Source organism: Gorilla gorilla, chromosome 21 (genome assembly GCF_029281585.2).
Source record: "Gorilla gorilla gorilla isolate KB3781 chromosome 21, NHGRI_mGorGor1-v2.1_pri, whole genome shotgun sequence".
Lineage (NCBI taxonomy): Eukaryota > Metazoa > Chordata > Mammalia > Primates > Hominidae > Gorilla > Gorilla gorilla.
Window position 1 is genome coordinate 75,622,682 of NC_073245.2, and position 25,808 is coordinate 75,648,489.

The window sequence follows — 25,808 nt, forward strand, 5'->3', positions numbered from 1 at the left end:
TGCTCCTGGGTGTGGCTGCCCCTCCTCTGAGGTGCCCAGGCTCAGGGGCTGCACCCCCAGCCTGTGTCTCCACTTCCTTCAGAGAAAGCTCCCAGCCCAAGCCAGCTGTCCGTGACGGAGCTGCCAGGGGACGCAGTCCAGCTGGCGTGGGTGGCCGCAGCCCCGTCTGGCGTGCTTGTCTACCAGATCACGTGGACGCCCCTGGGAGAGGGGAAGGCTCACGAGGTGGGCAGGGGTGGGTTTGTCCTTCCGAGGGGCCCCCCGTGGGCCCCCAGTCCTGAGGCCAAAGTCTAGGGCTCAGAGCCATATGTGCGCCCACCCTGTCTCCCAGGGATGCCTCACTGCCCGGCCCCCCAACCTGAGGACCCCACTGCACCCGGTGACCCCTGGGCTCTCCTCTCCATAGATCTCTGTCCCAGGGAACCTCGGCACAGCCGTCCTGCCTGGCCTAGGGAGGCACACAGAGTACGACGTCACCATCTTGGCCTACTACAGGGACGGGGCCCGCAGTGACCCTGTGTCCCTCCGCTATACCCCCTGTAGGTGCCCCTCCACTTCCCCTCTGCTGGGTGTGGGGCAGGGATGGCCCAGGGGATCCCTGACTCACCCGCTGCACAGGCCCAGGACCCTAGACTCCCAGAACTGCTGGCTCCAGAGCCCTGATCACTGGGCCTGGTCACTGGAGTCTGCAGCACTTCCTTGAGCCCACACGGGGATAGGTGTTCCCCCAGTGGCCGAGTGCACAAACCACCTAGTGTCCTGCAGGGCAGCCCAGGCAGCAGCCCTGGTTAGGGGTATGGTGAGGGCCCTGGCAGGTGGCGTGGTGTGGGTGTGGCATGGGCCCAGTGTGGGCTGTGGCAGGGGCGTAGTGTGGGTGTGCCAGGGGTGTGGTGTGGCATGGTGGGGCGCAGTGTGGGCCGTGGCAGGGGCCTGGTGTGGGTGTGGCGGGGTGTGGTGTGGGTGTGACGGGTGTGGTGTGGGTGTGGCGGGGTGTGGTGTGGGCCGTGGCAGGGGCATGGTGTGGGTGTGGCAGGGGTGTGGCGTGGCGTGGGGGGCTGCGGTGTAGGCAGTGGCAGGGGTGTGGTGTGGCGTGGCGGGGCACGGTGTGGGCTGTGGCAGGGGCATGGTGTGGGTGTGCCAGGGGTGTGGTGTGGCATGGTGGGGTGCGGTGTGGGCTGTGGCAGGGGTGTGGTGTGGCGAGGCACGGTGTGGGCCGTGGCAGGGGTGCAGTGTGGTTGTGCCAGGGGTGTGGTGCGGGCTGTGGCAGGGGTGTAGCATGATGTGGTGGAGGCATTACACAGAGCAGGGTAGGGGCTGGGCAGCTGGTCCTCTGGCCACCGGGTGCCTCCTTTCTGGAGGGGCCTGAGTCCCACACAGCCCATGCTCTCGGCCAGCCACGGTGAGCAGGAGCCCACCCTCCAACCTGGCCCTGGCCTCGGAGACCCCCGACAGCCTGCAGGTCAGCTGGACACCCCCGCTTGGCCGCGTGCTCCATTACTGGCTCACCTACGCCCCCGCCTCTGGCTTGGGACCCGAGAAATCCGTGAGTCTTGGTAGAGCCTGAGGCTGCCCCACCTCGTGGGGCCTCCTGGAAGGGGCATGGCCACACTGTCTGCGAAGAGTGGCAGCTCTGCCATGGCGGGACGCAGAGGGAGGCAGCTGAGCCGCATGGACAAGCAAAGTTGCCCAGGAAGTGGGGACCAGGCACCCTCCCTTCTCCTAGGTCTCTGTGCCAGGACCCAGGAGCCACGTGACACTGCCCGACCTGCAGGCAGCCACGAAGTACAGGGTCCTGGTCTCAGCTATCTATGCAGCAGGCAGGAGTGAGGCTGTGTCTGCCACAGGCCAGACAGGTGAGTGGGCACCAAGACCCCAGACCCAGGTAGACCCAGACCCTGGCAGGCCCTAGCTCCCGGCCCCAGCCAGGCCCTAGACCCCAGACCCTGCCAGCTCCAGACTCATCCAACCCCAGACCCAGCCAACCCCAGACCTAGTTGACCCCAGGGGTCACAGGCAGGCAGGGGTCCCGGGTGGCTGGAGATGACTGGTTCCAGGCTGGCCCCACCTGGATTCTCCAGGGATGAGGACGTGGTCACACTTGCCTGGGGTCTTCCACGGTGGGAGCTGCTGTTGCTGGTTTTTTGTCTCTTGCTGGTTTTTCTGGAGAACCACAGGTCCAGGGCGAGGGCTCTGAGAGGCATCCAGCCCAACCTTCCAGCTTCCCTCTGGGCTCCCCATTGTGGGGTCTTCCAGTCTTGGCTTGCACGCCCTTGGGGACGGGGTCCTCACTGCCTGGACAGCTTCCCCGGCGAGGCAGCCTTCCCATGGGAGGGGAGAGCGGCTCCTCCCGTCAGGGGTGCTCCTTCCTGCCTTCTCTGCCCATGAAGGGTTCCGAGCACCTGCCATGGAGCAAACCCAAGTCCCTGGGCCCCCAGGACACGCATGCCCCCAGCCTGCCTGCACACCAGGCATCTCCCTGGCCCCCAGGACACGCGTGCCCCCAGCCTGCCCGCACACCAGGCATCTCCCTGGCCCCCAGGACACGTGTGCCCCCAGCCTGCCCGCACACCAGGCATCTCCCTGGCCCCAGGACACGTGTGTCCCCAGCCTGCCCGCATACCGGGCATCTCCCTGGCCCCCAGGACACATGTGCCTCCAGCCTGCCTGCACACCAGGCATCTCCCTGGCCCCCAGGACATGCGTGTCCCCCGCCTCTCTTCACACCAGGCATCTCCCTGGCCCCAGGACACGTGTGTCCCCAGCCTGCCCGCATACCGGGCATCTCCCTGGCCCCCAGGACACGTGTGCCTCCAGCCTTCCCGCACACCAGGCATCTCCCTGGCCCTGCCAGTTCAGGGCACTCCTGGGTGACCAGTACCCTCGAAGGGTATCACACCCAGTGAGATGCCTGGTACGACCCTGGGCCCACCGGGCTGTCTTGGGGGCAGCTGCTTCACTCAGTGAGATCCAGAGGGGCAGGGACCATCCCTGTTCCCTTCCTTTTCTGGGAGGCGTGGGGACCACAGGCCTTGTGGGTGGCAGATGGGACATAGCACAGTCCCACCTATACAGATGGAGCACAGGCTGGGGCATCGTCCATGAAGCGGCCCCTCCCCAGTGGTCTGTCAGGCGTTGGGGGCTGGGCCACTCCCACTCACACTGACCCTGTCTCCTCTCAGCAGCCTGCCCAGCCCTCGGCCCCGACGGCTCCCTCCCAGGTGGGTCCTGCCCGCCCACAGTCTCGGGCTCTTCCTGGGCGTGGGGGCCAAGGGTGTCGTGACCTGGGACCCAGTGGTGGTGCAGTTGGAGGATGTTTGGGCGGGTTTGTGCCTCCACAGACATCCCTGTGGCTGGCTGGGCGGTGGTTATACCTGCTTCTCACTGAGGGAGCCGAAAGTTATGTAAGGTCAGGGCCAGGAAACGGCAGAGCCCAGGCAGCGCTGGGGGCCCTGGGTCCTTTCCAGCCCCATTCCAGGGTCTCTGCTGACCGGAGCTGGGGGTTTGAGGTGCTGAGCCCGGGGTTCTCATTCCAGTTGCCTGAGAGTGAGGCCCTCCCCAGAGAGGGGCTGAGAGGTGGACAGCTCGAGGGCAGGGGACAGTGCCCCGAGGGTGCAGGGAGGGCTGCGGGTGGTGAGGACTGTGAGTCTCACCTAAGGCTTCAGTGAGTGAATGTTTGTGGGGCTGTGACTGCTCTGAGCCTGCAGCAGGGACAAGACAGGACTGTGGGACAGGCGGGGATGGTGGGAAGGCAGGGACTGCCTACTTGAAACAGGCCTTGGAAGGGGCTGCGGCCTCTACTGCCTCCTGCCCGGTGCCTGCTGGCAGCGCTGATAAGCTGCAGTGTGAATGGGATTTTGCCCTTCACTTTGTACCAATTAGTGCCGGAAGGGAGCTGGGGCTTCGAGGGTGGTGGCTGACACCTGCGGCTCTGCGCGGTGGGGCTCGCCAGGGAATGGGGTCATTGCAGGCCCCCAGGCAGGGTGGATGGAGCGAGCTGGCCACGCTGTGTGCCAGCAAAGGGGAACTCACTGACAGAGTCTTCCTCAGAGGGAAAACGACCCTGGGCGGGCGGGGGACGCGGTGCAGTGGGCTTGCTGGGGGACAGGGGCGAGAGGTGGGAGTTGGGGCTCATGATCGGCGTCCACCTTGCCCATCTCTGGGTCTCCGAAGCTGGGCGTTTGGCCCAGTGATTTACCATGGTGGCCTGGGGAGTGGCCCCTCCCAGTGTGTTGGATTCCCCTGGGGAGGGGTGGGGGGGTGATGCCCAGCCCAGGGCCTGAAGCAGACCCCTGCCCACCCCCCAGCCCCTGTGCTGACTTCCCACCCACCCCGCTCCGTCACCCCTCCCTCCCACCGCACTGCAGCCCCTGGGTCCCTCTTGAGTCCCCGCTCCTGCCCCTTCCTCCCTCCCCTGCCATCTCTGAGGGTCCCTCGGTGCCCCATCCCCAGGGTTTGACCTGATGGTGGCCTTCAGCCTGGTGGAAAAGGCTTATGCGTCCATCCGGGGCGTGGCCATGGAGCCCTCTGCCTTCGGTGGGACCCCGACCTTCACGCTCTTCAAGGACGCCCAGCTGACAAGACGGGTCAGGTGTGAGGGCGAGGGCTGGGGTGGAGCTGGAAGCCCAGGCTGGGGCCGCTGAAGATTAGGAGGACATGGTGGGGGGGCGGGCATGGGCCGGAGACCTCCTGGAGGCTGTGGGACATGGCAGCGCTGCTATGTCAGCAAACGGCTGACTCACCCCAGTACTCACACTTCAGAAATTCACATTTTACAAATTAATAAAATCTCCATGGGCAGAGCGAGGCCAGCCCCTTGGCATATTTTTGCAACCAAGTATGGATCTATTTCCCATGTGAGCTGAGGGCTGATCAAACACGCAGGAGCCCCAGACTGACCTGAGGCGATGGGCCAAATCTGCCAATAGCCGGATTTAGAGGAAGCGATCACTCAAATAGCTTTGCATGAGATTTGAGACAATTCTTGATATCTCATGACCACCCTCCCTTATTTACAGAGATGTTGTTCATCGTGACCCTGAACTGTGATATAAGCTGCATGACAGTTTAAGTTAAAATGGTTGATGATAAAGGTGGAAGCCAGGTGTGGGGGTGCACACCTGCAGTCCCAGCTACTGGGGAGGCTTAAGTCCAGGAGGTTGAAACCAGCCTGGGCAATGCAGCAAGACCCCATCTCTACAAATACACAAACAAACTTAGCCAGGTGCGGTGGCAGGCACCTGTATTCCCAGCTACTCGGGAGGCTGAGGTGGGAGCATGTCTGTCTCAGGAGACGGAGGCTGCAGTGAGCCAGGATTGTGCCACTGTAGCCCAGCCTGGGCACCAGAGCAATACTCCGTCCCTTAAAAAAAAAAAAAAAAGTTACAAAGGTGAGTTATATTCTGTAACAGAGATTTTAAAATTATAGAAATATATATATTTAAAAGCTCACCTAGCACTGTTGGGGCTTAGGAATGTCTCTCCCAGCCTGTTTTCTCCCCACACAGCCGCCGGCCCATGTGCTATGCTCGGCCCTGGCCCCCTGGTCACCACGATGTCTTCGTGGCTGAACTCGATGACTGTTCCCCGGCTTCCCTCACCATCCTCTCCCTCCCCCCAGTCCTGCTGCACATGCCCCCTGTGCTCCGCCCCCATGGCAGTTTCTCTTCAGGGTGGTATAGTTGCCCTCTGCCCTCCTCTCTGGGCAGCAGGCTGCAGAGCCCTCTTCCTCGATGGCCTCAGTGGTGTAGACGCCCCCCGCCCCCCTCTCCTCTTCCTCGGTGGCCTCAGGTGCACGTGCTGAGCTGGGTGTTCTTACGGGTGGGTGAGGTGGGAGCTCTGATCGCCTGCAGCCCGAGGCAGCTTCAAGGCCTCCTGGGTGCCTCCCCAAGCTCTCTGCTCTCAAGCAAACCCTCCTGGGACCAGGCAGCCTCCACAGAGTGGCTGTTTCCATGAGTCCCTGTTCTCAAATGAGGGCTCCTCCCAGCCTCGTGGCACGAGCAGGCACTTCCCATGCCTGTTTGCCCTTCCAGAGCTCACAGCCCGAGAAGTGGGGGCAGATGGTTCTCCAGGTGCGGCCACCCAGGGTGGACCCCCGTGAGGGTTGCCACACCAAAAGAGGAGGGCTCCTGCTGTGTGGGGTCGGGAGGCTCCTGAGGCAGCATCACAGGTGCCCAGGCCCCAGACCAGTCTGCTCTTGGGATGGCAGGAAGGTGGCTGGGCATCCTAAGAGTGAATGGAAGACAGGAGGCTACGGCCATTGGGACCCCAATTCTATCAGGGGCCCGAGACCCTGCTCCCTGGACCCCGATTCTATCAGAGGCCCGAAACCCTGCTTCCTGGAACATTAGGGGACCAAGACCCTGGTCCCACCCCTCAGGGTGTCTGGCTGGGCACTGGCCAGGACCCGCTGGGCGGTGCCAATGAGTGTGAGTCGGGGGAGCTGCTCCCGAGAGCAGAGCTGCCTTTCAGTAGTGATCCTGAGACTCCCCTGTGGGGTGTCCTGGGCCGGCACCCCTCACCCTCACGGGCCCCGGGAGCACGGGTCTTGGTGAGCCCTTGCTGGGATCATCTGGGATGTGACCTGGGACGGCCATGGGGCTGGCACCTCCAAGTACTTCTGTTGAATCCTCATTCAATGGGAGGGATTCTGTCCTTTATGTACCCCATGTTACTCATGGGGAAACCAAGGCAGGGAGGCCCCAGTGTGGCCGCATAGACCCTCAGCTCTGTGGAACCACCAGTCTGGGCTCCTAGGGAGCCAGCGGCCTCCACGCTCAGTCTACAGCTGGGAAGGGTGTGCGGGTGCAGGGGTCCACCATGACCCTCAGAGCAGCTTCAGGGACTGGGACTGGTGCTGGGGCTGGGCGAGCGGATCGTCCTGCCAGGTTTGGCTGCCCTCGGGTCTGCTCATGTGCCTCCCCTTCCCCCAACCCCCACAGTGACGTCCACCCAGCCCCCCTACCTCCAGAGCACACCATCGTCTTCCTTGTGCGCCTACTTCCCGAGACACCCCGTGAAGCCTTCGCGCTGTGGCAGATGACAGCCGAGGACTTCCAGCCCCTCCTTGGGGTTCTGCTGGATGGTGACGTGGGCCCCGCGTCGCCCCCAGCAGTCAGGAGGAGTAGGGGCAGGGAGGCCCCAGAGCCCTGGGAGGCCTTCAGAGGAAGTCCAGCCTCCAGGCCAGGCCCTCAGCACCCTCTGGGTGGGAGGCAGGTGTCCCGGGCAGGGGGCTGTGGGCCACATTGAGGGTCACCTCCAGCTTGGCACCCTCAGGGCTGCTCCTGGCCTGTCGTGGGGGCCGCCCTGCTCAAGGTATAGGCCCGGCTGGTCGCAGCCCATTCTCACCTGCTCCACCCCTTCCCTGGCAGCTGGGAAGAAGTCCCTGACCTACTTCCACCGCGACCCCAGGGCTGCCTTGCAGGAGGCCACCTTCGACCCGCAGGAAGTGAGGAAGATTTTCTTCGGGAGCTTCCACAAGGTCCTGGTGCAGCTCGCGCCCCTCTCCCCTGTTCCCCCAGCTCTGGGGCAGCCCAGCCCCACAGGGACCTGCCGGATGCCAACTCCTCTCCCTAGGAGAGCAGGACTTTCCTTGGGAGGGAACATTGACCTGGGGCTCTGTTCCTCTACCCCAGCTCTTCCATCTTAATTGGAGTTGAAGAGCCTCCCAGCCCATCTCTTTGGGACCCACAGACCCCGGGAGGCTCCTGCAGCAGGTGCCATTTGGTCCATTTTACAGAGGGGAAGCTGAGGCCCAGCAAGGGGGGGTTCTCCCAGGGTCCCCCGAAACCTGAGGTGAGGTCAGGTTCCTGACCCCAGGTCCCAGGGATGGGTGTTACTCCCCAGCTCTGGCCTGGCCTTGGGGGCTCAGGTGGGCACCAGCCCCGCCTGGGCTGTGGAGAACCTCCCGTGCTGTCTCACAGGTGCACGTGGCTGTGGGCCGCTCCAAGGTCAGGCTCTATGTGGACTGCCGGAAGGTGGCTGAGCGGCCCCTTGGGGAGATGGGCAGCCCACCCGCTGCCGGCTTCGTCACGCTGGGGAGGCTGGCCAAGGCCAGGGGCCCCCGGAGCAGTTCGGCCGCGGTGAGTTGGGCCCTGCCCACCTGCTGGGCCACGCTGGTGGGGGCTGGCAGCCTCTCTGAGCCCCGGGGCTGAGCCGGCTCCCCTGCGTTGCAGTTTCAGCTCCAGATGCTGCAGATCGTGTGCAGTGACACCTGGGCCGATGAGGACCGGTGCTGTGAGCTCCCTGCCTCGGTGTGCCCCGTCCCTTGCCCCTGTTTCACGAAGCAAGTTAGGGCAAGTGCCCACTGAGGGTCACAGTGCCTGGGGTCAGTTGGCCTGTCCAGATTGTCACGGTGCTGGGAGAGATCAGGGAAGGCTTTAAGAGGAGGCAGCCTCAGGGCCAGTGGATGAGCCCAGAGGGGCTGGACAGAGAGTCCTGGAGGCCCTGGGGCAGGCTGGGAACCCCTGGCTGCACTCAGGGCTATGCCCACCTCTGTGGGCCCAGCCAGGTGCAGATGAGTCAGGAAGGGGCACATGGCCAGGCCAGAGAGCCCCTCTCATCCTCAGTGACTCCTCTGTATACGCTGTGCTGGGCTTGGCCATACTGGGGGCCCAGACAGGGGAGAGAGGGAGGGAGAAGGCACCATTCTGTCCTGGGGCTCATGTGGACAGCGTGGCAGGGTGGGAACCCAGGGCCGGCTGGACACACAGGGGCTTAGTGGCCTGAGTTCTGGACCTGCCCACTACGCACTTGTGCCCCTGACCTTCACCCCTGCCTCCCAGGTGCGGGTCTGGAAGTCTCCCTGGAGCCCAGGTGTCCTTGGCTAATCTCAGCTCTAGAGTCAGGCAAGAGCCAGGGAGAGGGCCTCTCTAATGAGCAGGGTCTCTCTTCTTCTAGAGGGATGGAGAGACCTGCCCGGCCTTCGTGTCTGCCTGTTCCTGTTCCTCAGAGACCCCTGGGCCCCCAGGACCTCAAGGACCCCCAGTGAGTCCAGTGGCGTCTCCCTGGGGTGACCAGGGAACCCTGGCCAATGTATTGCTGCCACTGGTGGATGTGTAACCCAGGCCCTCCCGCCCCGGTCCATCCCCCCGTCCTGCCGCAGAGTTGGGATGTATTTCATGAGCCCCTTCCCTGCTGTGCCCGCCCTGGGCCAGGAGACAGAGGCCTGGCCCAGCCCCTTCCTTCCCCCAGGCTGGGCCTCCCCTGCGAACCCTCCTCTAGTGCGGAATCCAGTGATTCTCACTGTCAGGGTTGGGAAGGGGGGCCAGGCGCAGCTCCTTCCTTCCCCCAGGCTGGGCCTCCCCCACGAACCCTCCTCTGGCGTGGAATCCAGTGTTTCTGAAGTGTGAGGCTTGGGACGGATCCAGGCGCGACTGGGATCCAGAACTGTGCTGTGGCCACAGGGTGTGACGTGGGCCGGCTGTGAGTCACAGCCACTTGGACGGCCACTGTCCTGGGTGCTGGCAGCCCAGCTCACCTGCAGCAGGAGCTATAGGGGCCCTCTACCCAGGCCTCAGGGAGGCGGCCCTCCAGGCCTGGACCCCTGCCATGGGGTGGGTCCTGAGAGGTCCTTGGACCTGCCATGGCTGCAGCTGCCTCTGCTCACCCCAAGGTTCCAGCACCCCACAGGTGGCGGCTGACACTCACTCTGAGCTCAGTGTCCACAGCCCTGTCTACTCAGGGGGCCGGGGTTTGAACCCAGAACTGCCTGACTATGAGGGGGAAGGATGGGCTAGTGCATCCTTGCCCTGGAAACCCCTTCTCTTCCCCTTGACAGCAGTGGACGGTCTGGGGCTGGGTGGGGCTAGGGGCTCAGGGTGGGCCAGGCATGGGGCTCAGGGGCTGGTCTGTGCCCCTCTACCTCGGTTGGGTGGTTCTGGGGTCTTAGCCCTGTTTGTGCCTCTGCAGGGCCTCCCTGGAAGGAATGGCACCCCAGGAGAGCAGGGCTTCCCAGGGCCCAGGGTAAGTTTTGGGGAGCCCTGGGAGGTGAGGGGCCTGGATCGTACCTACCAGAAGAGAACACCCCTCCCAGTGCATTCCTGAGAGTGCAGGGAGCTGCACGCAGCCTCCCTAGGCAGGGTGGGGTCTCCCCAAGCTGCAGACAGGCAGGGACCCCAGCACCCCAGGAGTCCAGGGGGTTTAGGCTGGCCTCCCCCATGTGCCTGCAGGGCGCCTGGCCCAGGCCTGGTTATGGTGCAAGTCCCCTTTTCACCCAGATAGGGAGGATGAACCCCATGGCCCAGCGGGGGAATCTGAGGCTTGGGGAGGTGAGGCCACCTGTCCTATTGGCCCTGAAGGCCGCCCTTGACTTCCATGGGGCAGGCATGAGCCAGACGCCTTCTGTGTGCCGGGCTGGGCCCAGGAGCTTAGGCCTACAGAGTATTTTCAGATGTCTCTAGGCTCAGCGCATGCGCGGCGTACAGGGAGGTGTTTCGGGGGCGGAGGTTCTGGTTCTGCAGAGAGGGATGTTGAAGACAGCGCGCCCAGCGATGGCAGCAGCCCCCCACCCCAGGCGCCAAAGGGCCGCCCTCCAGGCTCGATTCTAAACATTTACCTAAACCACGGTACTGCACAAGCGTGACACAGATGCTGAAGGCGTGGTCGGCGTGCAGCAAGGCCGCCCTCCTCCCGACCCCGACACCCACCTCTCCCCCAGCAGCCTTCCAGAGAGTTCCACATCCCCGTGAGCAAAGACATGCGCCTGGCTCTGGCGGGGCCGTCCTTTTGCACCTGCGCTGCCATATTCCCTTTGTCTGCGGTTGTGCTGGAGCCTCAGAGTGCATCTCAGGCACAGAGTCCCTAGGACAGTCGCTGGGTGGAAGGGCACACGCCCCTGTGCTTTGGGGTGGATGTCCCCACACTGGCCCGGCAGAGCCGTGCGAGGCGCTCCCCCGCGACAAGCCAGCGGTGACCTCCCACCCCCATCTTGCATTCCTGGCTGCTTTGGGAGCCGCGTCTGATAGATGAAAATGCATTTCTCTTCCAAGCAGAGTGAATGCCCTTTGAAAGTTGCCAATATTTTCTTGCTGGAGATGTCCTCTGGCTTCTTCTCCACTGTTCTTTTTTCTTAATAATTTGTGGGCACGCTTTTTACTTGCTGGAACGAGCCCTGTGTCTGTGATGTGAGTTTTGACTGCGTTTGGCATTTTCTTGTCTTTTGACCTTGTTTGCGACGTGCGTTTCCATACAGATTTTAAGATAACTTTTACGTAGTCCATGTTACTGCTCTGTTCTATGGCTTCTGAATTTTGTATCCTGTTTTAAAAGATCTTCCTTATTCCGAGAGTAGAAAGTGCGCCTCCTCCTGGTTCCTCCTGGTGCTTCCAGGCCCTTTTCGACACTCCCAGGTGGATTCGTCTAGAGCTGATTTTGTTACAACACTGGGGAGGACAGAGGACGGGGAGGACTCCAGCTTCACCTCTTCACAGGCCACCCCGGTCGCCTGAGTCTTTCGTTACACAGCCAGCCCCTTGCGGAAGTTGAACGCCCTGGCTCTCGTGCTGTCCTAAGGCCCCTGTGTATTTGGGGGTTTTTCAGATGCTGCAGTCTGTCCCGTTGATGTGTCTGTTGTTCACAGGCAAGGGCTGGGCTGCTTAAATTATCACAGATTTCTTTAAGATGTCGATGCCAGACGGGCTGGTCCTCTTTTGTATTATTCCCCCAGAATTTTCCTGGCTCTCTTGGCTTATTTCATTGTTCAGTGAACTGTAGAATCGACTTATCCATTTAACCTAAACAATTCAGTTGGTGTTTTTGCTGGAACCGCATTCGCTTTATAGATATACTCGGGAACAGATGATGTTTTTATGATGTTGAATCTTCTCATCCAAAAACACAGCCATCCTGCCTTTTGTTCACAGGGCCTGTTGTGGACCTCAGTACAGTGTGGGGACGGTCTCTTCCTACAGACCCACTCGGTTCTCCTTCAGCCCTACGTATGCCCTCTTTTTTGTTGCTATTATAAGTGAGGTGTTTTCTCTCATTACAGCTTCTACCTCATTATTTTCACACTGGCCGTGCCCGCTGTGTGTGATTATTGTACCCAGTTTTCTTTCTCAATTATCTTCTTTGTGATTTTCTTGGATTTTCCAGGTTTACAGTGACATCACCTGCAAATAACCACTTCACCTTCGGCTTTTCAGTCTTGATCACTCGGATTTCTTTTTCTTGTCTAATGGTGTTGGTGAATACTCCAGAATTTTGTCAGAGAACAGTGGCAGTAGCAGATACTCTCATTTTCTTCTTGGCTTAACGGAAGTGCTTCTAGCATTTGACTGTTAAAGTGCTGTCCTGGAAGCGGAGACAGGTGCATTTTGTCATGTGGTAGTGAAGTCCGTCCACTCTTCTTTTATTAGATTTAAAACACCAAGAATGCACATTAAACAAGCTCTAGTGCTGTTATGGACATAATGAAATGACTGTGCGTCTTGGAGCTATTAATTGTAGGATATCCCTAAATACTGGATGATTCCTGCATCCGTCGAAAATCTGACGTGGTCGCTGAATTCTCGTTATCCATGCCATGTGCTGCAGAGTTCAGCTTGCTGACATTTTGTTTTGGATTTTGCATTGATGCTTCTAAATAAGACTGTCGCAGTTTTCTTTATAGTGTTTGGAACCTCAATTTGCTTTGTTCAAAAGATAATTTGAGTTTAAATAGCAGCAGTGTCCTCTGCCCCACAGGGTTGGATTTCCCGTAAAACCTGAGTCTAGTGTTTTGGGGTCCAGGGCTTAAGAAAGTCTTCTGTCTCTTCCATACAGTTGGCCTGTGGGGGTCTCTGGCTTTTCCTCGGTGATTTCTGCAGTGCCCCCCACACCCCGTTAGAACCCAGAGTTGGGCAGGGGAGGGCTGGGGGTGAGGTTGGTTGGAACTGGCTTCACAGGCTTGGCTCTGCCGTTCTCTAGCTCTGCAGACCCCTGCTGTGGGTTCTCCCAGACCCTCCCAGGGTGAGCAGTGAGGGTGCTGGGGCTGCCCCTGCTCCTTTAATGGAGGTGTCTCCATGTGGGTCTGGGTCTGAATGCCCAGAGGGCTGGGAGGGCTGGCTGTGACCCAGAGGGGCCACAGGAGGGGTGGCAAGCGTGACCTTGTCAGGCCCTACCCACTGCCTGTGTCTCCAGGGAGAGCCCGGGCCACCCGGACAGATGGGACCAGAAGGTCCTGGAGGCCAGCAGGGCTCACCGGGGACCCAGGGCCGCGCAGTCCAGGGGCCTGTGGTAGGTGTCACTCCTTCCCCGCCCTCCTGCCCTGTGCCCCCTCCGCTTCGCTGTCCAGCCCATCTTCCCCCTCCAGGGTCCACCAGGGGTCAAAGGAGAGAAAGGAGACCATGGGCTCCCAGGCTTGCAGGTAGTGTGGCTGGGGCCAGGGGGCCACAGGGGTTGGTGGGGGTGGGGGAAGGACAGGGATGGAGATGGGGAGTGTATGGGGGGCACAGGGGTTGGGGGTGAGGCCTCACAGGCAGGGCCACCTCTGGATGTGACCCTGGCCCCTGCCTGGCCGGCCCCTCTGTTCTCTCCCAGGGCCACCCCGGCCACCAGGGCATCCCCGGGAGAGTTGGCCTCCAGGGACCAAAGGTGCTGGCTCTGGGCTTGGAGGGTTCTGTCAGGGTGGTAGAGACTGGCCTGGGGACGGGGGGCCTTGGAGATGGAGGCTGTGGGGTAGGGAGGGGGAGGTGCTTTCTCCTGGGCTCCTGCCTCACCTGCTGCACCACCCCCTTCAGCCTGTGGCCTGGCCAGAAGGCTGGAGAGCTCCAGCCCACCCCAGGCAGGAGCTGTCACTGAGGCAGGGTGGGTGGGGGAGTGGCTGGGTAGGAGCCTGGCAGCCTCAGCTGCCTCACCTTTGCTGCTTGGGTTACAGGGTGTGTTGGGTGCTGCTGGCGGGCTGTCACCATGGGAGAGCTGGGTACAGGTACAAACCCCACCCAGCTTGCGCCTTCCTTTGCCATCAGGGAATGAGAGGCCTGGAGGGAACTGCTGGCCTGCCTGGACCCCCTGGCCCCAGGGTAGGCACCGACCTCCCATGACCCCGACCCCCACCCAGGGTTCCTGTGTTCCAGAGGTCAGGCAGAGGCCAGTCTGAACACCAGCTGCCACCCCTAGGTTACCCCAGGAAGTGCCTGGGAGGGCCTCACTTCTGCTGGAACTTTCTGCAGGGCCCTGTGGGTGGGTGAGCATCTGCCCAGGAGCACTGCATGCTCCCAAGTGAGGGCTCTGTGATGAGGACTCAGTTCCCGGGAGACCTTGGAGGGGGGTCTCCTGGCGTCGGCCTCGGGCTGAGTGCCAGGCAGGCCAGGTTGCCTCCCTGCAAGTGCCACTTCAGGGGAAGCCCAACTTGCAGTCACACTGGAGCAGCTGGCACAGCTGGGGACGTTTAGAGCAGCGTGGGAGCTGACAGTGCTGGAGGAGGGGTGCAGGGCATGGGGAGCCAGGGCCTGGAGGCAGGGGAGGCACCACCTGCCAGAGGAATGGCCTGAAGGAGGCTGGGGCCAGCCAGGCATCCACCGCCCTTGTCAGGTCAGGGGGCCCCTGGGACATCTGGGAACCAGGGCTGAAGTGGGAGCAGATTTGCTGGGGGCCCAGGCCAAACCCTGACTTCTGTGTCTCTGCAGGGGTTCCAGGGCATGGCAGGGGCCAGGGGCACTAGTGGAGAGCGAGGACCTCCAGGGACCGTGGGGCCCACAGTAAGTGCATTTCCAACACCCACCAGCCAACCAAAGGCGGGGGAGCGAAGGGTGCAAGCCCCACATGCAACCACTCAGGGACTTCCTACTGACAGCTCAGGGACTTCCTGTTGACAGCCCACAGACTTCCTGTTGACAGCTTCCTGTTTACTGGCCTGGAACTTCCTGTTGACCCCCCTAGGGACTTCCTGGTGACAGCCCATGGACTTCCTGTTGACCACCCAAGGACTTCCTGTTGCTCTCCCAGGGACTTCCTGTTGACTGCCAGGGACTTCCTGTTTACCACTCAGGGACTTTCTGTTTACTGCCCAGGGACTTTTGTTTACCACTCAGGGACTTCCTGTTGACGGCCCGGGGACTTCCTGCTGACCGCTCAGACACTTCCTTTTGGCCACTCAGGGACTTCCTATTGACCACTCAGGGACTTCCCATTTGTTGTTGGAGGCCTGTTCTGAGCTGGGAGCTTGGTGTTGGTGCTAGTACAAGAGAGTGTAGCTAAGGGCTGGTTCTGCACCTCTCCCAACCCCACCCAGGACAGACGTGGTGGAGGGGAGGTGGTGGGGCGGCAGGCTCCATGGAGGGTAGGGGGACAGACGTGGGAGATGGGGGTGTAGTATCCCCTGGGGGATGCCTTGGCCTTCAGCAGCTCCATGGGCCCCCCCTTAGGTGGGCTCCAGGTTCACCAAGGAGCTGGGGAGGTGGAAGAAGACAGAAGACGGCAGGGAAGTGCCAGCACAGGCCTGACCCGGGCCCGGGGCCCAGGAGGGGTCTGTTCTCTGGGCAGTGTCCCACACCCGCCATCTCCCCTAGCACAAAATCTCCAGCCAGAGGCAAGTCCTGTGTGGCACAAGTTCCAGCTCCACTCAGGACTCTGCTGCGGAACCGAGCCTCTCACATGCCTGCTTTGGGGTGCAGGCGAGGACCACAGGCTCCTAGTATCTGGGAATTTGGGATGGGGCTTTCACACCGCCACTGTGGCTATCAGGCTGCCTGAGCGAGGATCCACCCCAGGGCCATCTCACACTTGTCACGTGTGGTCTCAGGCCATCTCTGCTGACTTCTTTTCTCTTCCCCTCCTCATCAGGGACTGCCGGGGCCCAAAGGGGAACGAGGAGAGAAGGTAAGTGAGGCCGAGAGTCTTTGGCTCACTCGGGATCTCCTGGGAAGGCACCTGCCACACGGGTCCCAAAGCTGCACCACCTTCCCTTCCAGGGTGAGCCGCAGTCCCTTGCCACCCTCTACCAGCTTGTGAGCCAGGCCTGTGAGTCTGCCATTCAGAGTGAGTAAGGCCAACAGCCCTGCACCTGTGCCCACCACACCTGTCTGTCCTCACACTGGCCAGGCCGAGGGAGGCCGCCTTCACCCATCGTTAGCACACCTAGGTGTCCTGGCGTGGCCTGCACAGGCCTCGCATCCCCGGGTCCCCACTGCGTCCTGCTGACACCCCTCCTCCCCACAGCACACGTGTCAAAGTTCGACTCCTTCCACGAGAACACCAGGCCCCCCATGCCCATCTTGGAGCAGAAGCTGGAGCCAGGCACTGAGCCCCTGGGGTCCCCTGGCACCCGCAGCAAGGCCCTGGTTCCTGGAGAATGGGGGCGTGGTGGCCGCCACCTTGAGGGCAGAGGTACTGGGCTCCTGGCTCTTGGGGAGGGAGTTGTGGCCGGTGGGGGCGCCAGTTGTCCCCTGGTCCTGGGGCTGGGGCCTCAATCTGTGTCAGCACAGCAGCTCCTGCTGGAGATGCCACTGTCCAGCCTCTGGGGTGCTGGGGTGAGGACACGGGGCTTCCCTGAGCCCACACAAAGCCAGTCATGGCACAGAGGTCAGCCTCAGCCTGGCCTTCCAGGGCCCTCAAGGTGACCTCTTCCCCAATCTTCAGAAAACATGAGCTGCCTGCTTAGGGCCACACAGGAGAGCCCAGTCTACCTCCCATCCTTCCTCCCTCCCTTCCGCCCGCCTGTCCTCCTTGTCCTCCCCACTCCCGCCCTCTTATCCTCCTGGCTGCTGCTTCCTCCGCCTCTCCCCACCCAGCACGCAGCCGCAGGCTCCCGTGACCTTGTTGGCGCTCCTCCTCCTCTGAGGCAGCAGCGGTGGGTCATGATTTGGACGCTGAGATGGAGGAGAGGCTGATTCGGGGAGCTGGAGCTGGAGAGGGGCGTCCACGGGGAGAACAGACAGGGGGATGACCCAGCCAGACGAGGACTGAGTTCTGCACTGGCCGGGGCAGCAGCGGGGGCATCTCTGCTCTGTTTGGGCATCGGCTGAATCCCACCCCTCATCCCACAGACGTCTCAGGAAACTGGGGGCAACCTGGGGGGAGCCCCGTGGGCTGTGGGAACCCCTGCCCCCGGCTTGGAACCTGCCCACGGTGGCCTGGTTGCAGCCTGGCAGATGAGGGGTACATCACTACTCAGAATAAACGGCCCCCTCTGCACCCACCTGTCTAGATGAGGGTGACAGGCACTGTCACAGGGCCCCCACCTGACGCCTTCCCACCTGGTCATGCCCCCCCAGAACTGTCATGGAGCCCAGGAGGCGCCTGTGTGGAGCACGGGGACCTGGCACGCTGCTGCCCCTAGATCTCAGACTCCATCTGAGGACCAGACCTGCGGCCTGTGCCCAGGGAGGGGCCCTGACACCCTCTGTCCCCGTCAGAACAGGGCCCCAAGCCACTGCATTGCTCCGTCCTCACATGCCCTCCCTTTCCTCGCAGGGGAGCCTGGAGCTGTTGGTCAGACGGGCAGCCCTGGGAAGCAGGGGGCTAGCATCCAGGGCCTCTGGGAGTGACAGGTGAGCTCCTGCTGCCTGCACCTGCCAGGGCTGAGGGCATCCAGGAAGGAGGAGCTCCTGAGGGGCCAACGGGTGGGGCCTCGTGCTGTCCAGGGTGGGGTGCTGGGAGCACAAGGCCCAGCAGAGGCAGGCAAGGTGGCCCTGGGGAAAGTAGGGTCAACTATGGACCCCGTAGGGACAACAGGAATGTGGGGTCACAGGGTGTGGGGTCACAGGACGTGGGGTCACAGGACGTGGGGTCCCGGAGATGGATTGGCATGCTGGGAGTCTGCTCCACCTCGTGGGATGCAGAGTTGCATGCTGGGGCGGAGGAGGCCCTGACCAGGGTTAGCGCAGCAGGGAGAGTGGAGCTCAGGTGTTTGCTCAGTGGGCACCTGGTCCAGGTGTGGGAAAGCTCACAGGAGTCCCAGGAGGGGCCTGTGAGGCCCCGGGTATGTCGATGAGAGAGGCAGGGTGGGGGCCATAGTAGCACCAGGTAACCTTTGCCTTCCTCAGGAAGCGCTGGGCAGGCAGACCCTGTGTGCAAACTTAGCTGAGGGGCTGGTCCCAGCAGCAGGTGTGGGGACAGGGTCCCAGGAGCAGGTGGTGGGTACAGCACAACTCCGGCCTCAAGTAGCTTCAGGGGCCAGAGCGTGGCTCAGGGTCTGTGACCTGGGGCCCATGAGGGGCTGGCGCCTTTGAGCTAGGGGACTCGGCAGGGGCTAGGAGGGCTGAGGAGCACAGGCAGGAGACCCAGGGGCTCCTGGTGAGGCTGGGGCAAGAGGGCAGCTGCCTGAGATGCCCAAGAGTCAGGTCAGAGCCCAGGGCTAAGAACAAGCAGCCTTGCTTCTCCTCCACAGACCCGTCAGAGAATGACCCCACCCACGGCCCTGCCCGCAATCCTGCCCACTCACGGCCCTGCCCATGGCTCTGCCCACTCACGGCCCTGCTGGACGCAGTGTGCAGAGACCCAGGTTGTGGGCTCTCAGGGTGGCCACAGTGCCAGGCGCTGGCCCTGAGCCGGTGTCCAGCTGTCTTCGGCCTCTCGCATCTGTCCTCCCTTCTCTCCTGCCAGGACATTTTCTGCACTGCCCCGAGGAACGCTGAGCCTTCCTCCCTGGGTTTGTCTGGACACCGAGAGCGACCACATCCTGGAGAAGCCAGGAGAAAAGCTCAGGAAGAGCCTGCAGGTGGAAGGAGAGGGAAGCAGCGGCCTCGGCCAAGGCCCACCCCATGCTCTTGGCTCTGTAGCATTTCCAAGTTCAGATAAACCCCTGAGTGCTCACCCAGCCAAGCGAGGCGGGAGTCATTTCCTGGGAGAGTGTCCCCCACCCTGGCTCCGTGCACCCCACCTTGAGGCCCTGCAGCTTCAGCCGCAGTGGGGAAGGGGAGGGGCTGGGTTGATGGCAAATCGGGTTCAGGAGGGCAGCAGTGCCCTGTGGCCGTCTCAGTAGCTCTCACACAGGCTCAACAACATGCCCCGCCCCTTTCTCTGGGCCTCATCTAAGCCTGGCCAGGGCCCTGCGGGCCCGCCTCTCTCTGCGCCTCACGCAGGCAACAGATGGTTCCACTGCTGGCCCACCAGTCACCTGCACGATGGCTCCTCCCTCAGAACAGCACTCCCACCCCAGCCCCAGCACCTTCACATCTGGGGACAGGCAGGTCCCTGCCTGCCTCATCGTCCCCTCTGTCCCCAGCCCAAGAAGGAGTTCAGATCCTGTGTGTGAATGGCCACCCCTCACCCACCCAGCCCTGTGCTGAGTTCCTTGTGCAGGGACATTGCTTTGAGACTTGGCACCATCAGCCCCTGGTCCTTAGGGTCTCAGAGCAAGGTCATCCCTCAGCAGGCTTCTGACCTGCGTGCTCCTCAGCGCCTCTGCCCAGGTCTCTCCCAACCATCACAGATGCTGTGTGAGCCTGGACTTCCTGCCTTATCCCCACTGTGGCCCAGACAGCATGGGGGCAAGCTCAGAACACACACCTGGGCTTCTGGGCCTTGTGGCCCATGGGGGTGATGTGGGAACTTCTACTTCCTTTCCAAACAAATATTCAGTAACTAGTCCACTGTTACCACTTAGGCAGCTAAGCAAGAAAGGTGCCAGAAATGAAGAGGGAAGCCGTATCATTGAGGAGAGAATGAAAAGTATTAAAAAGGAACAAAGAGAGACCCTTGATATTGACAGAAGGAAAACCCACCAAGATCACTAGTGCAGCATTGCGTGCACCAAAGCATACCCCAAAGAGGTGAGCGCAAAACAGCTTCGGGGCAAACACTTCTTCTATGATTCAACTGTTCCAGGAACTGACCAGACCTGGAGACCAAATAGAGAGTCATAGGCAGGGTCAGCAGGATGGGAGAGAGTGCCTGCACCCACAGGAGCCACAGCCCTGACTGAGGCCAGGAAGCAGCCCCAAATGCCAGCTCCCACTGCAGCATGAGAACAGAAACAGACCACTGAAAATTCCCAAAGTTTGTGGACAAATCAGACGTCAAAGAAATCAGGTGGCATCGAGACAGATTTTCCACTGAGGGACAAGGAGAGCATGTGGCCAAAGTAGGTGCAGGTAAAGCAGCATCTGGGGCAGAGTTATAGCCTTCAGTGCAGGTATCAGACACAGTTGTTGAGAACAGCAGCCCAAGCCAGCCCCTCCGTCCTGCAGGGAGGACACCTAGGTCACTTGGCTTCTGTTGGGGAGCTGAGTTGCTTCAGATTGTGTGACCAGCAACACAGCTTGGTTGCTCTCACTTGGTTTCTCCGGGGCTGGGAATTACATGTCCCCAGCTGAACTGAGAAGGCTCTTTGAGCAGTGGAGTGAGCAGGCTTTGTCATGAGGCAGGAGTGGGGCTAGAATCAAGCCCAGAGCCCACAGGGCATCCAGAGCCTTCCAAAGGAGCCCCTCTCCTGGGGCTCTCCAATTTGATGAAGGGACTGGGCACTGGGTGGCTGAGACCACACTGGCAGCCAGGAGGAGGCAGCCTGGCCGGGGGGAACCAGGGTGGCTCTAATCCCCACCATCCCCTCAGCTGCCCTACCCCCGCCACCCTGGTGTGATACCAGTGATGCTCAGCCTCAAAAGGGGAGTCCAGCTGTCTCCAGGAAGCTGACTTTATGCTGGAGGCCAATTAAAATGGCACAGCAAAGGCAGCGGCCAGCTGGTGCCCAGGCAGCTTAGGGACTGGTCCCTGAGGCCCCACCCGCCCCAGCCTGTGCAGTGGAGCTGACTACGAATCAAAGGTGAGGATGGCAAGGGAGCTGAGAGCAGCCTCCGGATGCACCAAACCGGCCTGGCTCCTGTTTGCAGGAAGGCAGCCTCCCCGAGACCCAGCCGACCTGCACGTCTCCCATCAGCCCCGACTCCACCGCATCCCTCTGGGTTCTTTTAGGAGCCCCCAGGGACTGAGCTGGGGCTCACGCTCCTGGCCAGAGCGCTGGGTTTCTGGCAATGCCTCCCCTGCTCCCTTTACGGCCACAGCTCTCCCCTCCAGAGGTCCCTCTGTAGTGGGCCTCGGTCCCCTCTCCACCCCCAGAGGCAGCACAGCTTCAGCCCTACGCAGTGTGGGGGCTCCGGGAGGAAATGCAGGGAGGTGCTTGGTCTTGGCCCAGAGCTCATGGCCTTAGGTGCTGCCCCGGGTCACCCCCGTGCCCATGCAGCCCGGGATGTTCAGCTTGGGCCAGCCACCAAGGTGGTGTGATGCAAGGCTGATCTGACGCTCAGCTCAGGCCGCTGGGGTCATGGGGGTTGTGGGAAGGTCATGGAATCACGGGGCTCACGCTGGGGTCACAGGGTGGTGTGGCTGTGCGGACTGTAAGGGGCGTGCAGCCATGCGTATCTGACCTGCCCTCCCTAGGTCTGCAGGCAGTGCCGAGTGGCTCTGCCTGAGGCCCCAAGAGCGACCCTGGAAGCTCCAGGCCTTCACAGCCCCTCTGAGAGCCACCTGCAAGGTGGGGAGCTGGGAAGAATGGCTCAGTGATGAGCTCGGAGGGAGGGGTGGGCACAGCCCCCAGGAAGGCGGGTGTGTGCAGGCCTGGGAGGAATGTGTAGCAGGAGGCAGGGGGTGCTGTGCCCGCAGGACCAGCAGGTGAGGCGTGTCCACCCACAGAGAATGGCTCTGGCCCAGGCAGTGTCAGAAATGGGAGCGGAGGAAACCCAACCCCAGCTGTAGAGGAGCCTGCCCCAATGCCATCTGCACCTGGGGGGCGACGTATGACTGCCAGCCTCTTCATCTACCAAGGACCAGAGCAGTGGGGATGGGAGAGCTGGGACACGTGGACCCACACCAGGGCAGATGGTGGGGGAAGCCAGTGTCTGTAGATTCAGTGCATTTCTTGGGGAAAGGCGTGGAACATGTGGACTTCAGCCAGAGCACAGAGACGATGTCATGATACAGCCCCCCATCGTGATCTGATGGTAAGTACGGAACTCCATGCCCAGTGGAGAAACACTCTCCTCTCACTGTGGAATATCCACACACTAACCATGAACTGGGCCGTAAGAAACCTTACATTCCAAAGGATCCTGCTGTTCAGAACTCACTCACTGATGAAACTGGAAAAACAACCAATGATAACAAGCTAAAGAATGCCTCTAGAAGCTAAAAGACACACCCATGACTCCACAATAATTCATGGGTTAAAGAGAAAAAAGGAAACGTGAAGATACTTGTAACCAAATAATGATGGACGCAGCACCATGTCAGAATCTCTGTGCTGCAGCTACAGTGGTACCTAGAGGGTAATTTATAGCTGTAAATACAGTGCTTTGTTTTTGTTTTCTTGTTTTTTGAGACAAGGTCTTGCTCTGTCACCCAGGCTGGAGTACAGTTGGCATGATCTCGGCTCACTGCAACCTCTGTGCACCCTGGGCTCGTGGTCCTCCCACTCAGGTCTTCTGAGTAGCAGGAACCACAGGCGTGCGCCACCACGCTTGGCTAATGTTTTTTGTATTTTTCTAAATAGAGACGGTGTTGCTGTGTTACCCAGGCTGGTCTTGAACTTCTGAGCTCCAACGATCCACCCTCCTTGGCCTCCCAAAGTGCTGGGATTACAGGTGTGAATCACCTCACCGGCCCTTAAACACAGTTTTTAGGGAAGATTCCAACTCAAACAATTTTAAATAGTAGAAAATAAACCCTGAGGCAGCGTGCATTCATTAGTACTGTGTGTGGCTGTATTTAATTAAAACCTGATTGCCATTGGCTTCCCTAAATCAGTTTTTGCCATCACACGTAAAGTCCTGTGGGCAGGAATGGACACTGAGGGAATCCCGGGCTGTTTGGCCATCCTTGGCATGTAGCTGCCCTTCATCACAAGATGGCAGATCCCAGCCCTTCATCACAAGATGGCAGATCCCAGCCCTTTATCACAAGATGGCGGATCCCAGCCTGTTTGGCTGTCCTTGGCATGTGGAGCTGTCCTTCATCACAGGATGGCGGATCCCAGCCCTTCATCACAAGATGGCAGACCCCAGGCTGTTTGGCCGTCCTTGGCATGTAGCTGCCCTTCATCAGAAGGTGGCAGATCCCAGCCCTTCATCACAAGATGGCGGATCCCAGGCTGTTTGGCCATCCTTGGCATGTAGCTGCTCTTCATCAGAAGGTGGCAGATCCCAGCCCTTCATCACAAGATGGCGGATCCCAGGCTGTTTGGCCATCCTTGGCATGTAGTTGCTCTTCATCAGAAGGTGGCAGATCCCAGCCCTTCATCACAAGATGGCGGATCCCAGGCTGTTTGGCCGTCCTTGGCATGTAGCCGCCCTTCATCAGAAGCTGGCGGATCCCAGCCCTTCATCACAAGATGGCGGATCCCAGGCTGTTTGGCCATCCTTGGCATGTAGCTGCCCTTCATCACAAGATGACTGCTGCTGCTCCAGGAGCTACACCTCACTTGGGGGAAGGGGCGGGAGCCCTCTGGGTGAAGAGCAACAGCGTTAACAGGAGTCCCACTTGGAGACTTCTGCTTGTACCTAATGACAGAGACTGCAACTCTCCTTGTCCAGAAAACAGACGTTTCAGCTGAACACGTCACCACCTCCCACAAAGTGATTAAACGTGTCGTGTAGGGCTCGATGTGGCTTCAAGTAACAATAATAATAGGATAAGAGTGGCTCTCGCGGTGTGGAAGTGACCTTCTCAGAGGCACGGGGAGGCCTCTTTCCCTCACCTGGCTCTGCATCCTCCACACAGGACACTGCCCTTGTTTCCACTGTTGGGTCATATTCCAACAACAGGAAGAAGAGGGAGGAGAAAGGCTGGCCCGGAATCGGGTCACATTCCAACAACAGGAAGAAGAGGAGGGAGAAGGGCTGGCTCGGAACCTTGAAGGGCACATTCCAAAGGTGTCCTTGCCACTGTCAGCTACATCCCTGTGGCCAGACGTCGGTCTCACGGCCAAGCTGAGCTGCAAGAGTAGAACCTTTTCTGGCTCCTCCCTGAGGCAAGAGGGGAAAGGGAGAGTGGGGCCAGCCGTGGGCCAGCCACGGCGGGGGGAAGGCGGCCCCCACGTCCCTGAGGGCTCAGTGAAGTGCACCTGGCCAGAGAAACGAGAGGGCCACCACAGTGCTGGGGCAGAGAGGACAAAACCATGGATGAAGACAAGGCTGAAAACCAGAGCCCTCTGACCCATTTTACGCCAACAGATCTGCAGGCCCAGGTGAAATGGGCGTTCAGACATCCGCATTTCCAGAAGAGTCCCCACAGACTCCTGGAAACAAGATGGCCACTAACAGAGGCTCCTGCCTGGTGAGACGCCAGGACTGGGGAGGGAGCCCGACAAATCCAGGATCTGAACACAGAAACGGAGAAACCTTGGGGACGACTCAGGCCACCGTGTGTGTGCACGTGTGTGTGTGTGTGCGTGCACGTGTGTGCGTGTGTCTGCATGCATGTGTGTGCGTGTCTGTGCACGTATCTGCGTGTGTGCGTGTCTGCATGCACGTGTATGCGTGTGTGTGCGTGTGCATGCACGTTTGTGTGCGTGTGTCTGCATGCGTGTGTGTGCGTGTGTCTGTGCACGTGTGTGCGTGTGTGTGCGTGTGTCTGCGTGCACGTGTCTGCATGCATGTGTGTGCGTGTGTGTGTGCACGTATCTGCGTGTGCGCATCTGCATGCACGTGTATGCGTGTGTGTGCGTGCACGTTTGTGTGCGTGTGTCTGCGTGCGTGTGTGTGCGTGTCTGTGTGCACGTGTGTGCGTGTGCGTGCACGCGTGTGACAGTAGCCCACAAGAAACCGTTACATGACAATGGATTGTCTCCTCCTCAAATCCGTACACACACACGCGAGGCATGCATTTGCAAACACACACCCATACACACACGTACTCACACATTCGTGCATGCACAGCGCTGTTATCCATGTTGAGGGGACGTATTCACAAGGGAAGGTGAGGCATCCGAGATCAAAAGCATTGGGAGAGACAAACCGGAGAATCTGTACCAGGCAGAGAAGAATTCATGTTTGTTCTCTTTGATCTATTAATTTTTTAAGATTGTAATCTCTTAAAGAGGCAAGGAGGGATATTGGTAACATGAAGCCAGAATTATAGGTATAAAGGAAAACCAACTAGGAATATGATGTGTATAAAACATAAAAAGAGAAATGTTAAAAGCGGAGCTGTAAGATCGGGTCTGAGACGTCTCCCGGGAGGCTTTGGGAAAAGATAAAAAGGAAACAGAAAATGTAAGTGTTAGCACCCACACCGTGGGGTCTCTACGAGGAAAGAAACAGCAAGAGGAGGGGAAAGCTTGAAATAACTGGGTTTTCTGAAGATTTGTGCATTAGAGAAAGAGTTAAGATCTCAGATTAAAAGGGCCTAGAACCTCAAATGGAATAAATTTTTAAATGTACCCTTAGGTTCCTCAATGCCATATATAAAATGCAGTACATAATGATGACGGTGAAAAAGTCTTTTAAAAATCTTCAGTACATATACTAAAATTGGAACGATACAGAGAAGATTAGCATAGCCCCATGTGCTGGGATGACACACAGTTAAAAGAAAAAAAATAGAAATCTTTCCGGGGAAAACCTGCAGCCCAGACTACAGAAGAACCAGGGGCCAGCAGAGGAGACGCTGGGACGGTGGCTCCACAGGGTTCAAGAAAACATGCTCGCGTTTCATATCTACAGAATTATCACTTAAATGAATGAGACAAAAATACATTCTGAATCCCCGAGACTGTCAGAAGGAGTCACACACAAGATCTTCTCTGAAAATACCACTGGAGGAAGTATTGTGCAAAAAAAGGAAAATGATCAGAAATTATACCATATACCTGGGAAAATCCCACAGTAAGTGTAAAACTTAGTAAAGTTCACTATGGACCAAACAATCAAGCCCTTCACCCCAGACAAATCATGTCTGTG

At 59.9% G+C, this 25,808-nt stretch overlaps 1 protein-coding gene and 1 pseudogene across 1 annotated transcript in view; both read left to right on the forward strand.

The window, feature by feature from the left end:
* COL20A1 (collagen type XX alpha 1 chain) overlaps window positions 1–18,729 on the forward strand; it is a 40,163-nt gene extending 21,434 nt beyond the window's left edge. The window contains exons 16-37 of the mRNA XM_055372634.2: window positions 83–225; window positions 407–539; window positions 1,395–1,543; window positions 1,724–1,853; window positions 3,180–3,218; window positions 4,450–4,588; window positions 6,939–7,081; window positions 7,368–7,477; window positions 7,920–8,078; window positions 8,172–8,249; window positions 8,896–8,982; window positions 9,907–9,960; window positions 13,117–13,212; window positions 13,289–13,342; window positions 13,516–13,569; window positions 13,944–13,997; window positions 14,604–14,675; window positions 15,760–15,795; window positions 15,888–15,954; window positions 16,135–16,302; window positions 17,389–17,465; window positions 18,520–18,729. Of these exons, the coding sequence (XP_055228609.2) occupies window positions 83–225; window positions 407–539; window positions 1,395–1,543; window positions 1,724–1,853; window positions 3,180–3,218; window positions 4,450–4,588; window positions 6,939–7,081; window positions 7,368–7,477; window positions 7,920–8,078; window positions 8,172–8,249; window positions 8,896–8,982; window positions 9,907–9,960; window positions 13,117–13,212; window positions 13,289–13,342; window positions 13,516–13,569; window positions 13,944–13,997; window positions 14,604–14,675; window positions 15,760–15,795; window positions 15,888–15,954; window positions 16,135–16,302; window positions 17,389–17,462 (2,039 nt within the window). The 3' untranslated portion in view covers window positions 17,463–17,465; window positions 18,520–18,729. The remainder of the gene's footprint in view (window positions 1–82; window positions 226–406; window positions 540–1,394; window positions 1,544–1,723; window positions 1,854–3,179; window positions 3,219–4,449; window positions 4,589–6,938; window positions 7,082–7,367; window positions 7,478–7,919; window positions 8,079–8,171; window positions 8,250–8,895; window positions 8,983–9,906; window positions 9,961–13,116; window positions 13,213–13,288; window positions 13,343–13,515; window positions 13,570–13,943; window positions 13,998–14,603; window positions 14,676–15,759; window positions 15,796–15,887; window positions 15,955–16,134; window positions 16,303–17,388; window positions 17,466–18,519) is intronic.
* Window positions 18,730–25,346: 6,617 nt separating this feature from the next.
* Window positions 25,347–25,459, forward strand: LOC115933438 (uncharacterized; annotated as a pseudogene).
* Window positions 25,460–25,808: the final 349 nt, after the last annotated feature.